The sequence below is a fragment of the Trichechus manatus genome, unplaced genomic scaffold (assembly GCF_000243295.1).
Source record: "Trichechus manatus latirostris isolate Lorelei unplaced genomic scaffold, TriManLat1.0 scaffold00027, whole genome shotgun sequence".
Taxonomy (NCBI): domain Eukaryota; kingdom Metazoa; phylum Chordata; class Mammalia; order Sirenia; family Trichechidae; genus Trichechus; species Trichechus manatus.
Genome location: NW_004443963.1, coordinates 16349469 through 16363554, shown reverse-complemented (window position 1 = coordinate 16363554; position 14086 = coordinate 16349469). Strand labels below are relative to the sequence as shown.

The 14086-nt window shown below is 58.5% G+C and overlaps 1 protein-coding gene across 1 annotated transcript; it reads left to right on the top strand.

Moving 5' to 3' along the window:
- Positions 1-373: 373 nt before the first annotated feature.
- Positions 374-10763, top strand: SOX10 (SRY-box transcription factor 10). Its single transcript, XM_004373848.1, has 4 exons — positions 374-577; positions 1049-1551; positions 6337-6605; positions 8841-10763. Exons 2-4 carry the CDS (start codon positions 1127-1129, stop codon positions 9542-9544), a joined length of 1398 nt encoding a protein of 465 aa, XP_004373905.1. The 5' UTR covers positions 374-577; positions 1049-1126; the 3' UTR covers positions 9545-10763.
- The last annotated feature ends 3323 nt before the right edge of the window (positions 10764-14086 follow it).

The following is a 14086-nucleotide window of genomic DNA, read 5'->3' as shown; positions in this document are numbered from 1 at the left end:
AATCTCTCACCTCTCCTTTGCAAATTGCTCATCCCTCTACCTGAGGCAGAGATTCTGGGTCCCCGCTGGGCCCAATTTTCCTGCAAACAACAAGTCTGACCCTCACCCCCAAGTCTTCACTCTCCTGGCCTAACCATCCCCACTTCCAACCTCCCTGACTAATCCCAAACTAAGTCCAAGTGAGGTGGGCCTAGGGCGGCCAGAGCAGGGAGCTGGGGGGTGGGGAGGAGGCTGGGGCGCTGGCGGAGGAGCCCTCAGTGTTGGGGATGAAGGCAAGCGCTGGAGGCTCCACCTTCTGCCCTTCCCTCCTGCTCCCCCTCCCCGCTCCCCCTCCTTCCTTCCCCAGCCCTCAGAGCGCTCAGTACTCAGTCAGTCTCGGGCTGTCCAGCCGGGGTGGTTGGTGGTGAGGATTCAGGCTCGGTCCAAGCGAGGCCTTGGCCTGAGGCTCAGGGCCCCCAGCCCCTCCCTCCTAGCCCAGCCAGCGTCACCCCCTAGCCCCGAGCTGGACCGCACACCTTGGGACACGGTTTTCCACTTCCTAAGGACAAGCCCCAGACTGGAGGAAAAGTCCGAGGAGGTGAGTGTGCGCCCTGCTCTCCCCACCCTGCGCCCAGGAGCCCACAGTGGGGTGAAAAAAAGCTGACACCCTATCTGCCCCCTACCCAACTCCTCTAGGCCCCGTCCGGCAAGGGCAGGCGGAGGGGAAGTGGGAATGTGCGCGAAAAGGTGGGAAATTCCAGGAGCCGGGATTAGAGCAGAATAAAGAGTCCGTTTTTCTTCCCTTCCATCAACAAACCTCCACCCAAAAGGAGGTTTAAAAAAACCCAAACCCACCCACACCAAGAGACGGTTGGGACCAGGTGGTGGGGAGAGGCGGAGGCGGGACGCGCCGACTTGGGGGCTGGCATGTGCTCGGGCCCCGGGGCTGGAGCGGGCTTAGGGAGCTGGGAGGGCCGCCACCTCCGGGCTGCGCCAGAGCCGGACCGGCTTGGCCACGCCGCCCTCGGGCTGAGCGCACGGCCGCCCATCGCGCCCTCCTCCCGTCCAGGTGGGCGTTGGACTCTTCGCGAGGACCCCGGCGGCGGGCCCCGGGGAGGCGGCCGAGGCGGAGGCGGCCGGGGGCGACATGGCGGAGGAGCAGGACCTGTCTGAGGTGGAGCTGAGCCCCGTGGGCTCCGAGGAGCCCCGCTGCCTGTCCCCGGGGAGCGCGCCCTCGCTGGGGCCCGACGGCGGTGGCGTCTCGGGCCTGCGGGCCAGCCCGGGGCCCGGCGAGCTGGGCAAGGTCAAGAAGGAGCAGCAGGACGGCGAGGCTGACGACGACAAGTTCCCCGTGTGCATCCGCGAGGCCGTCAGCCAGGTGCTCAGCGGCTACGACTGGACGCTGGTGCCCATGCCGGTGCGCGTCAACGGCGCCAGCAAGAGCAAGCCGCACGTCAAGCGGCCCATGAACGCCTTCATGGTGTGGGCTCAGGCGGCGCGCAGGAAGCTGGCCGACCAGTACCCGCACCTGCACAACGCCGAGCTTAGCAAGACGCTTGGCAAGCTCTGGAGGTGAGCACCTCTCCTCCGTCGGGGGCCCCCGCGGGCTGGAGCCAGGCTGGAGCCCTGACCCCTCACAGAGGGGGACTGCCTGGCCTTTCACCTGGGGCAGCCGCCTCCTTGGATGGGGCAGGAGTACTGGGTGTGGGGACCGTGCCCACGAGTACCCTCTTGGGGTTCCGCTTGCTCCCTCCCGACTCAGGAGCTCAGAACTCCAGCGACCTAGGTGTGGTCTCCCGACCCGGGGCAGCGAGCTGGACGGCGCCCCCTTGTGGTTGGAATTCTGTCGGTGGCAGGCGGGAGAGCCTGGGTTTCTTTTTGGAGGAGTCAAGACAGGAGGGAAGGAAGGATGGGGTGAGGAGTCCACACTGTAGGCCTTCATTAACCCCCCAACACAGACGTTTAAGGGTGCCACTGCCAGCCAAGTCCAGTGGTGGGGAGGGTGCAGCAGAAACGCTTGGGAAAGAACTGAGGCCTGGGCTGGCCTGGTCTAACCAGAGATGCAGGGAAACTGAGGCAGCCTGACAGAAAACTGGGGGAAGTTTAAGGAAAAGGAGGAATTCAGACAAGAGTCTTTGAAGGGGTGAGGGATGGAGAAGTGTGGAGGGATAGATGTCTGCCTCTGCAGGGCCCCATCCTGTCCCATCTGCCTTCCCTGAGCCTCCCTGACCCCCACCCTCTCCCAAGCTGGGGGCTTCTTCATCCCCTGCGGGAGGGACACACAGAAAAGGCCCCCCGACACACCCTGTCCCAGAGCCACCAGGCTGGCCTGTCTCCCTTCTTCCCTCTACCGGATGGGCGCCATCTTCCCTACCAGCGCCCCACCCAGGGTTGAGTAACCTCCTCCCCCCAAGAGCCTGGGAGCTGGAGCTGAGCACCCTGGCCAGGAGAAAACCTCAGCCACCTGCCTACCCAGCGTCCCTCAGAGTCCCAGGCTCCCTGGCACTGGCCCAAGCCTCTGGGGAAAACATCCCCTTAGAACAACACTCACCTCAGTATGGGGCTCATCCTTGGGGATGTGTGGAGCAGGGAACACCCCCTCAGGAACCCTGGGGAACCAGGAGACGCAGCCCTGGGAGGTCACTGACCCAGCCCACTAGACTGCCCAGGAGTTAGGCCCAGAAAGGCAAAGGAGCCACAAAGGTCACGGAGCAAATCGGTGGCAGAGCCGGGGTGGGAACCCAGGCCTCGTGAGTGGTCTTCCCCCACACTGCCCTTGGTGATAGCAGTGGGTCACCGCTTCACTCTAAGATGTGGTCAGGAGGTTATGGGAGTGGGGGCAGAGGAGAGCAGAGGCGAGGCAAGCCCAGGTTTCAGGAAGCTTGGGATTTGTCAGAGGAGCTGGCCTCCTTTCTGCTGCTGCCCTCCCCTTCACGGGCCCCTAGCACGGTACAGACTGGGTCTAGAAGGCCCAGGGCTTAGACTGGTGCAAGAAGCAGGAGGGCTTCAAGAGACCAAGAGGGATTCACATCGGCTGCCTGGCCCTGTTCCTTGCCATGGGGTTTGCTGGAGGCCTGGTACCCCTTCCTCCGGCCCCTCTCAGCCCTCTCTACTCTGCCTGTCCTCGGAGGGCCCCAGCCCCAGGCTCAGTGGCCAGTCTGCTGTGTGGACCCAGAGGGTCTAGCTCTTCCCAAGAGCAGAGGTCGCAGCAAGCTCCTCTGCCCCAGGTCCATCCAGACCCAGTGCGGCTCAGCCCAGACCAATACCTTTGGTGCCATGGGACAGAGAAGAGCAGGGGAGACAACCAGGAGAGACAGAGCAGGCTGGGGACCATGAGAAGCAGACCACAGTGAGAGCCCAAGGAGAGAGTCAAAGCAAGAATGGACCCCATGTCTCCCACCACGTCCCATCACCATAGATTTGAGATAGGCCCTTCCGTCGTCCTGGTCCCAGTTCTCCCAGCCCAGAAGCCTGAGCTTGAGCTCCATTCAAGAGGACTTGTTCCTGGCCTCCACATTCAAGCTGTGGGCCCAAGGGCCTGGCTGCCCCTGGGGCCAGCCTGGGTTGGGGCAATCAGGAATGTAGGCAAGGCAGTGGATGGCAGGACAATAGCAAGGATCAAAGGCTGTGCCCACAGAGGGTAGGCTACCTGGACCCTGGGTGGGGGCTCAGAGGCACCTGGGTGTGCATGGGCTGGCCAACGGCTCCATCTGCCCCAGGAGCTGCTCCTAAAACCGCCCCCAGACTCACCATTCCCAGGACATCGGGAAGGAGAGGCTTAGGTAGGCAGAACTGGAAAGCAGAGATCCTAAAACCGGACAGACATACAGACATGTGCGTGGTGTGCTGGAAGCAGTCTGGAGTCGGACAGCCCAGCATCCAGCTCCTAGCTCCTCAGTGGCTGTGTGAGCCCCAACAGTCACATTAACCTTCGATGCCCATCTGGGAAAGGACAGTGTGGGTCATGTGGCAGTGGGTGAAGAGAAGACTTGGCGCCAGGAAACTGGAAAGGGCGTCACGGGCTGGAGCCTCTCACCTGGAGACGGGCTCACCTCGTCTCTCCCAGCCCCCAACCCCACAGCTCCCTCCCCCAGGGAAAGCCTTCTTGTGCCCTTGGCCTGAGAGGAGGAACAGATACAGCAGCCAGTGCTCTACCTGGGGAGGCCCCAGTTGGGGTTTTCCAGTTTGGGTGGGGGACCAGTCTACCGTCTCCCGGCCTTATCCCAAACCTTGGTGACCAGGAAGAGAGAGGGCTGAGGTGAAGGTGCCAGTGAGGACGGGGTTTAGAATTAGAGTAGTAGGCGACATGTCGGGGAGGGGTTCTTGGCAATGTTGAGTGAGAGCTGGAGTCAAGGTCAGATCTGAGATTGGTTTTAAGTGGTGGGATAGTTGGGTTTGAGGCTAGGAGAAGTCTGGAGAGCTGAGGCTGAGGTCTAGGCGAGACAGTGGTTGGGGTTGGAGGTGAGGGGCAGAGCTGAGGCTGCGTGAGCTCGGCCTGAGGTTGGGCTAGGGTCGTGGGTGGCAGTGGCCCTGGCGTTGGGTTTCTATTAGGGTAAGGGGGCTGCATGGGAGGCAACAGTGGAATCCCAGTGCCGGAATCTTCCCTCTCTTCTTGCCATTTTCTTTCAATTTGCACCCAGTTGCCAACTGGGCAGAGGGCACAGAGAACGCTGGGGTGGGAGAGGCCTGACGTGGGGTAGCAGTGAGCTCAGGGTCCCCAGCCATCCCAGTAGGAATCTGCTCCGCCCTCCTTGGGCACCTCTCCCACGACACCCTTGGGGCCTGCTCGCCCAGCCCAGGGCCCAGCCCTCAAAGAGGCCTGGCTGGGGGTGAGGGAGCCCCCACCCTGCATCCCACTCTGACTCCAGAGGCCTGGTCTGAGTGCCTATCCTGCCCTGAGTGTGTATACTGACACCACTAGGGTCCGGGCGAGAGGGAGCCTGGGAGAAAGCTGGGGCTCCGGGCTTGCTCAGGAGGGGGCGGTGGGGGAGGCTAAGCTGCAGAGGAATGCTGCTGCCTCTCGGAGGTGCCTGGTGTGACCACCCCCTCCCACTCTGGGGCGGGACGGCTCGGCCTTCTGCTGCCTGGGGGAAGACAGCACCCACTGCGGGGTGAGGAGCGAGAGGGCAGCTGGGGAGAGGCCCTCTGGGCAGACAGACATCCTTGCATCTAGAATCCTATGAGTCTATGTCCTTTCAGAGAGGGACAGGGCCATCCCACTCCCCTCAGCCCCCTCTGCAAGATGCCCCCTCCTGCCTCCTCACCCTGGAGTGGCCAAGCCTTGAGCACCCCCTCCACCCCTCCTGAGGCAGGAGTCGTGGGCAGGGCCACTACTTTCAGGGCTGCCCTCCATGGGCTCGTCTTGGGGCAGGGAGAGGGTCTGTCTGCCCCCATCCCAGCTTCCTCTACCTTTGTCAGCTCCTGAACTAAGATATAAGATCTTCCCCAGGAGGCTGTGGCCCCCTTGCAATGAAGAAGACTCAGACTCTGTCCCCTTCGGCCCCCAGCACACTGGAATTCACAAAATCAGTATCCCAGGGTTGACAGACCCACCCTTGGTCCTCCTGTCCAACCCCCCCACCCCAAGCAACATTAGAATACCCGCAATACAATACCCGTTGCCTGTCCAGTCGGTTCTAACTGATAGCAACCCTATAGGACAGAGTAGAACTGCCCCATAGGGTTTCCAAGAAGCAGCCGATGGATTCAAACTGCTGACCTTTTGGTTAGCAGCCGAGCTCTTAACCACTGCACCATTAGAAGAGCACCTATTTTTAAGGCAGGGGGCCCAGCCATGCCCTAGGCCCCATGCAAGGCACTTGACACCCATAATCTCAGCCGACCCTCCCACCAGTGGAGTGGGTATTACCATCCTCCTTTGCTAGATGAAGGAACTAAGGCTCAGAGAAGTAACTTGCCCAAGGCCACACAGCTGGGAAGTAGCAGAGTCTGGGTTCAAACCCAGTCCTTTCTGAAGCCCAGGCTCTTCCCCCCACACCATTCTGCCTCGGTTTGCATCCCACCAGTGTCAGGGAGCTCACCCACTAACAAGGCAGTTCATTCTACTTCAGACAATTTTAACAACTAGTTTTTCCCTTCCTTGAGCTTATACCCATCTCCTTGCAACTGCAATTCTTACTTCTAACTCCATCCCCTGGGGCTGCCAGGACCAGCAGGCCAGCCTCTGACTCCAGCCCACAAGAGATGTGGGGGCAGATGTGAAGGAGCCTCACAGCTTCCAGTCCATACACCAGAGGGCACAGCGCCCACCCTGGGCCTGCCCCCGGCTCCCATCCGAGGGCCGAGCCCAGGGACTCTGGCACTCATGCCGGCCCCTCTGCGGTACCCCCTCCCCAGGCTGCTGAATGAGAGCGACAAGCGCCCCTTCATTGAGGAGGCTGAGCGACTCCGCATGCAGCACAAGAAGGACCACCCGGACTACAAGTACCAGCCCCGGCGGCGGAAGAACGGGAAGGCGGCCCAGGGGGAGGTGGAGTGTCCGGGCGGGGAAGCTGAGCAGGGCGGGGCAGCCGCCATCCAAGCCCACTACAAGAGCGCCCACTTGGACCACCGGCACCCGGGAGAGGGCTCCCCCATGTCAGACGGGAACCCTGAGCACCCCTCAGGTAAGCATGGCAAGGGGGCTGGGGAAGGGGCCATGGAAGGAGGAGAGGGCTGGATGGCTGGCAGTTCTACCCATACTCTGGGTCCTGGAGAGGGCTCACCAGTGCGAGCAGGGGTGCGGGGGCCCCTGGGAGCTTAGTGGGGTCTCAGGTGCTGGGGGAGGCGGTCAGCAAGGGCCAGTTAAGGGGCCGTGGGGGCCATGGGGTGGGAAGGAGCTGGGTGGTCACAGCAAGGAGGGGTGGGACAGGATATTTGAGAAATGCGGAAAGGAGCTCATTGCCTCTGGTTCACCGCCCAGTCCGATGGGGGAGAAAAGGCATGTGATGTCGAGCACATGCTGTGGGTGGGCAGACAGGCTATCTTGTTTAATTCTCATGGATAGTGACAGTTAACATGGCCTGAGCCCTGCTGGGTGCCAGGCACTGTGCCAATGGCCATATGTATATGAATGCATGCAATCCTTATGAACAGTGTAATGATGCGGGAGCTGCTGCCTCGTTTTACAGACAAGGAAACTCAGTAACTTGCCACACAACTGAGCTCTGAGCCCAGGAGGTTTGGCTCTGGGGCCTCTGCTTGGCGCCAGGGAGAGTGCTGAGCACAGGGCCTGGCCCACAGGGAGAGTGTGATGAGCAGAGCTCCATGCCTTCAGGGGACATGCTCTGAGCACCTGCTGTGGGCCAGGCCCTGGAGAAGACACTAGGAACATAAACCTGGGACACCATGGTCCCTCCCTCAAGGAGCCCACAATCTAGAGGGAAAAGCAGGAATGGAAACAAGGGAACTGCAGGCAGGAAGTAACTAGTGCACAAGGTCCCAGGCAAGATCCCGAGGTGACATGACCATCTGTCCATCCACCTAATCAGGCTCTCCAGAAAAATCCAGCTGTCTGCCAAACTCTGGTCAAGGAGGGCTTCCAGAAGGAAGCCATGGCTTGTTGGTATTGTTTCTGTTTGATCGATAAGGAAACTGGTTAAGACAGGGATTTGCACAGGGTCACATAGAAGTGACAAAGCTGGGACTCAAACCCGGGCAGGTCTCTCAAAGTCCAGGGCCTTGACTGATGCAGGACTCAGCACTGACTCTGATCTGATGGAGGAGGTTCAGGCCCGCCCTCAAGAAGCTCCTGGTCTCCTAAGACCATGGCCATGTTCTCTCTGTGATGGGATCCCCAGTCCAGCCATCCCTCCCCAACACAGCCCTCACAGCTTCAGGGATTCAGGGACACCCACACACGAGAAGGCCATGTGCAAAACCATCACCTCAGAATAAAACTGGGGGCATGGGCTTTTTCTCACCCTCTAGGCCCAGTCCACACACCCCTCATCTACAAGACCTTCCCCAAACCCCCAAGGCAGAGTGGGTGCCACCTCCCCTGTCCCCGAGTCCTTGTAGAGCCGTCATCACAGCCCTTTCGATGCCACACTTCAGTCATGTGGTGTCTGGGTTGCCCCGTAAACCACAAGCTTTTGAAGACAGGGTCCTATTTTATTTATGTTCATATCCCCAGCACCTGGCACAGTGCCTGGCATTGAGCAGTGCCCCTGCATGTTTGCTGAATGAATAAGTGAATGAGAACATGAGCGATGAAGGAACAAGGCTGGAGTGCTCCCCTGTGGGGGCCACACAGCAGTTATGGAGCTGGAAATGATCAGTGGGGCTAGAGCAAGGGGTGCTGCAGCTGAGCCTGGGGAGGAGGACTGGGGCTGGAGGGGTACAGCACTGTTTGGGGCCAGGCCCTGGCAGAGGCCCAGGCAAGTCGCAAACGGTGAAACACGAGGCAAGTGATGAGGGTGGGAGAGGCTCCAGACAGCCAGCAGAGGCTGGAGAGAGAGCAGCAGGGCGGGGCTGGCGGGCCAGACCACAGCAGGCCTCTGCAGCTAAGCAGGTGGGGAGGGCAGGGAGGGAACCCCGCTTCAGGGGATGTGCGGAAGAACTTTCCAACCGGAAAGGCTCTTCCAAATGCAGCAGACCTCTCCAGGAGATGCTCGACAGAAGGGATTCCTGCGCTGGGTGGGAGGCGGGACCCATCCCTAAGACTGGGAATTTTGTAAGCAACTAGGACCACTCCAAGACCATTCTATAAACAAATGCCAACTCATGCTGCCCAAACGTAAACGCTTACAACATGGTGACCAGACCTGAAGGTGAGCCATCGGAATCCATTTGTGCCATGTGCCTTCTGACCTGTACCCCCCTTTCTCTCTCTCTGTCTCCTCTCCCTCTCTTCCACCCAGGCCAGAGCCACGGCCCACCAACCCCTCCAACCACCCCAAAGACAGAGCTGCAGTCGGGCAAGGCAGACCCCAAGCGGGATGGGCGCTCCCTGGGGGAGGGCGGGAAGCCCCACATCGACTTCGGCAACGTGGACATCGGTGAGATCAGCCACGAGGTAATGTCCAACATGGAGACCTTTGATGTGGCTGAGTTGGACCAGTACCTGCCGCCCAATGGGCACCCGGGCCATGTGGGCAGCTACTCGGCAGCTGGCTATGGGCTGGGCAGCGCCCTGGCTGTGGCCAGCGGACACTCTGCCTGGATCTCCAAGCCACCAGGTGTGGCTCTGCCCACAGTCTCGCCACCTGGTGTGGATGCCAAAGCCCAGGTGAAGACGGAGACCGCGGGGCCCCAGGGGCCCCCACACTACACTGACCAGCCGTCCACCTCTCAGATTGCCTACACCTCCCTCAGCCTGCCCCACTACGGCTCCGCCTTCCCCTCCATCTCCCGCCCCCAGTTCGACTACTCTGACCATCAGCCCTCAGGACCCTACTATGGCCACTCAGGCCAGGCCTCTGGCCTCTACTCGGCCTTCTCTTACATGGGGCCCTCGCAGCGGCCCCTCTACACTGCCATCTCTGACCCCAGCCCCTCAGGGCCCCAGTCCCACAGCCCCACACACTGGGAGCAGCCAGTATACACAACGCTGTCCCGGCCTTAAAGGGGACCCTATCGCCACCACCTCCTGCCAGGCGCCTCCTGGGTACCACACCCTCTCCCCAACCTTCGCGTCCTGTTCCTTGCCCATCTCGGACCTGGCGGTGGCTGTGCAGGAGACTGCAGAGGCTGGCAGCTGAGGGAAGGCTTTCTGTTTGGGTGGCCCGCCCTCGATGACCCCACCCCGCCCCATCCAGGCTCCAGCCTGGGCAAAGCCCTGGGCTGCTAGGCTGGGCCGAGGAGAAGGAGGTTGACTGGCATCCCTAGACTGAAAGACGAGGGGCTGCACCTTCCCCCAGGAATGACTCTCGACCCCAGGACCTGAGGAGGACCCACTCACCCACCCTCCGTGGGGAGAAAGGGCATCCAGGGTTGGATAGGAGTTGGAGGCTTTGCCACTCCTGGGCACGTGTTTCCTCTCTCCTGGGCAGTGAGGGGCTTCACACGACCCTGTGCCACGATGCCTAGGGGCCAGGCCAACTAGAGACCACGTCAGTGCCTGCAGCTGGCTCTGTCTGCCACTCGGGGGCCAAGGACAGCTCGGAACAGCCTCATGGGGTGAAGTGGGGCTGGAGGCCCTGTAGGGGTTCTCCATGTCCCTTCAATGCCCCTCCTCTCCTGAACACAGGAAGGAGTTGGCACAGAGGCCCCCCAGATCCAATTCTGTGCCAATAACCTCATCCTTTGCCTAATGGAGACTGAGAACCCCAGTCCTCCTCCAGGCCAGCCTCCTAGGCCTCGGGGCACATCCCAGAAGGTGAGGCAGGGGCTCTGGGAAAGCATTCAGAGACAATTCAGGGAGCTTCCCCTCTGGGCTCCTGTCCAATGCCCTTCTTCCCTTAGCCAGGCTCTCTGGCCCCTGCTCTGTCAGCCCCAACTCCTGGGCTCCCTGAAAGTTCTAGCTGCTCAGGCCTAAACCCTGGGTTCCAGGAGGAGGCGCAGGCCCCAGCACCCAGGTGGCTGGCAGCAGGCTGAAGACACTAAAATCCTGCCATGTACATTCTGCCCTTGCCTTTTGCCCATTGCCTCTCAGTGGTATCTGAATAAAATATGTAGCTATATCTGCCCCTACTTTCCTGTTCTGCAGCCCCCACGATCCACATGTAACTCATTAGTGTCCCCCTCTTATTTATCTCAGTAGCCCCCTCCCCTCTTCCAGCTACTCCAGCCCCTATTAACTCCACATTAAGCATTCCACATAATAAAAGTAAAGGTTCCAGTTACCTGCTTGGTGGGCCTGGCCTGGCCTGTCTCTTGGTATCTTATCCCAGTACCTGTGCTTCCTCAAACACTTTCTGGAAGGAGCTAGGGGTGGGAGGCAAAGGATAGATGATCCAAAGTTCTCCTCTTCTCCCCTAAGAAGGTGCAGGCAGTGGAGTGGGTTAGGACAAGCGGGGTCAGTCTATTCTCAGGGACTGAAGTCTCAGATGGGTGCCTTTCCCCGCCACCCAGCTGCACTGGCCCTGCAGATGGTCGCTCCACTCCTCACTGGCTCAAACTGGAACTCAGTGTGAGCACCCGCCAAGCAGCCTCACTGCTCACCCAGCAGAGAGGAGCTAGAAGAGAATCCAAGGGGCAGGTATTTGAAGAGAAAGTTCCTGGGTGGTGCAAATGGTTAGCACGCTCAGCTGCTAACTGAAAGGTTGAGGTTTGAGTCTACCCAGAGGTGCCTCGGAAGAAAGGCCTGGTGACCTACTTCTGAAAACCCTGTGGAGCACAGTTCTACTCTGACACACATGGGCTTGCTGTGAGTCAGAACTGACTCGAAGGCAGCTGGGAAAAAAAAAAATGTGAAGAGAGGAGGTGGGGTCAAGTCTGACATCTTGTCTGGAGCCAGCAGGCCTGGTCCTTCTCTTGCTGTAACCCTCAACTTGCCACCTCATCCACGTATCAGTCCATTTAGGATCTAGCTGAGTCCTCACAGCACCGCCCATGTCTCAACCAAGGACGTCAGATCAGACACACAATCTGTCCTTAAGCGCTTACTCCCCAAGAGCACTTTCCTCAGCTCTTTCTAATCTGCCACTCTGCCTCACAAGCACACAGCCCCAGGGACGGGGGAAATCCCTTCACCATCTTGCTCCATGGATAGACAGCTCTGCTGCTTCGGAGTTCTTCCTTCTTCCCAGCCAGTATCTGTTTGCTCATAATAACAGTGGTAGCTACGATTTACTAAGTGTGCCCCAGGCAAGCGCTTTGCTAAGTGCTTTATGTCATTCAGGCCTGTGACAGCAGGGGTCCGATCATTATTCCCATTTTCCAGATGGGGAAACTGGAGCTTTGAGAGCTCAATGCCAAGTAGTGCTGGTGCCAGAATCTGAACCTGGCTGACTCATTTGTGTTCTAACCCATCATCTCTTCCACCTGCCAATCATTTGTGGGCCCTACTTCTACTTTTGGAGTCCCTGGGCACTGCAAACAGTTAACACACTTGGCTGCTAACCTTTCGGTTAGTTTGAGACCACCCAGAGGTGCCTCGGTAGAAAGGCCTGGTGATCTACTTCTGAAAAACCAGCCACTGAAAACCCTATCGGGCACAGTTCTACTCTGACACCCATGGGGTCACCATGAGGTGGAGTCAACTTGATGGCAATTGGTTTTTTACTTGTGCTTTTAATCTGGAGTAGGGCTTCTTTCACTGCGCCAGAGCCGATGCTTCCCCAGCCCCCTTATCTTTTCTCCTACCCGTGGTCTCCAGCCCCTCACTGCCTAGTCAGGACGTGGGGGCCACCAAGATCTAGTTCAGTGGCCAAACTCCCTTGATCTGGAAACTGGACCACGTGAGCTCTTTGGACAACTTCCCCAAAACTGCTGGCTCCTGTCAAGCTTGGTGGTAACTGCAGACCCCTGCCCTTTCACATCGTAAATATCTGCTGCCAAGTCAGACCACCCCCAGCTATATAAAGCTGTTGTTCTGTAGCAAAATGCAGGATTTTATGTTGATCTTTAACAGATGTCATCTTGTCGGATTTGACCCATTTTCCCACCTATATTAGATCTTTCGGAATTCTGGATCCAACTTGTTAGCTTTATGTATCTGTAAACTTGAAGGTCCTCATTCAAGTCACTAATAAAAAAGAGTTGAAATAAAGAGGGCTCTGTGTGCACCACTAAATACCTCTCTCCATCACCATTTCTATCATCAGCACCCTTAGGGAAAATTTGTCTAATTAGTTCCAAATCCATCTAATTATAACACCACATAGTACCTGTTTCCCCATCACAGCCATGTGGAAAGACGGCCCAATGTCTTGCTAAAATCAAGATACACTGTATCTGTGACATTCCCCGGATCTACAAGACCAGTAGCCACCCACAAAAGGACATTTGGTTTATTTGGTGATACTGATTCTTAGAAACCCTTGCTAGCTCCCAGAGGTCTCCTCTTTACTGAGTGCTTTCAAATGTGTAATAACCTATTCTAGAATTTTGCTAGAGATCAATCAGTAAGTAGTAACTTGGCATGTTCATGATTTTTACAACCTACTCTTTCCCCTTTATTGCAAAGTAGGGCATCTGTCCATTTCCAGCCTGTTCACTGCTCCTGGTCTCAATGGGATTGTGGAGCTGGCACTGGCAGGGCGTGGAGGGGGGCGTGCATCAAGAAGACACTGCCTGCCAGGACCCTGCGGCCCATGACTGACTGAGATCACTGAGGATACTGGAGGAAGGGACCAATGACCCCGGGGGAGTCAGAAGATTTGGGTTGCACTCATCACTGAGAGCAAAGGTTCCAGATGTGCTGAGGCTGCAGTAAGGCAGTGCCTCCTCTTGTAAGGCGAGAAGGGGCCAGGTGCTTCTGGAAAGGATTGAAGAGACTATACCCACATGCTAAGATATAGACCGAGTAGTGGTGGCAGGTGATTTTTCCCTCAAGAGAAGTCAAAACCCAGGTCTGGCCAGCTGAGTGGTGAGGGACTCCCTGAAAGACAGCAGAATGCGAAGGGGGAAGTGAGAGGAAAACACCCGTTTTCTCTATCTCCCCTACACCCTAGCCCTAAGGGTTAACCCCACTCCTTCTCCAGTCCCTTCTCTCCTCCCCTGCCCAAACCCCATCTCCCTTTAATCACATCTGATACCGAGCGGCCCAGCAGGAAACAAAGAGACCATTTAGCGAAATGGGGCCGAGAAAGTGACCCCCGTGCTCTGGGGCGGCAGCCTGGACTCCGGCACAAAGGCGGCATTTCAGAGCTGAAATTTCAGCACCCAACTTGATTAAAGGATTCCACAGGCCTGGAGGAGGGTGGAAGGGGTGCCAGTCCACTGCTCCCTGAATTAACCCTTCTCCAGACCAGAAAGCACCCCGGCCGCTCCTCCCTGTGGGTGCTTCTTACGCCTACCCTGTCCAGGGCACACCATGGCCAGGCCCTGCCTCGGGCAGAGGCTTCACCAGCCCTGGAAGGGGAGCTGGCAATAGAGGCCGAGGCTAGACTCTTCAGGGAGTCAGTTCTCCCTTCTAGCTGTTGGTGTCAGTAACTACTACGCTCTCCCTGTCCCAGCTCTCCCTTCTAGCTGTTGGTGTCGGTATGTATGCTCTCCCTGTCCC

What these genes read in the sequence shown, in the direction of transcription:
- SOX10 (XM_004373848.1), top strand. Translation starts at nt 1,127, where the DNA reads ATGGCGGAGGAGCAGGACCTGTCTGAGGTGGAGCTGAGCCCCGTGGGC. An exon ending in ACGCTTGGCAAGCTCTGGAG is followed by an intron (nt 1,552 to 6,336) that starts GTGAGCACCTCT and finishes CCCCCTCCCCAG; the next exon opens with GCTGCTGAATGAGAGCGACA. An exon ending in GAACCCTGAGCACCCCTCAG is followed by an intron (nt 6,606 to 8,840) that starts GTAAGCATGGCA and finishes TCTTCCACCCAG; the next exon opens with GCCAGAGCCACGGCCCACCA.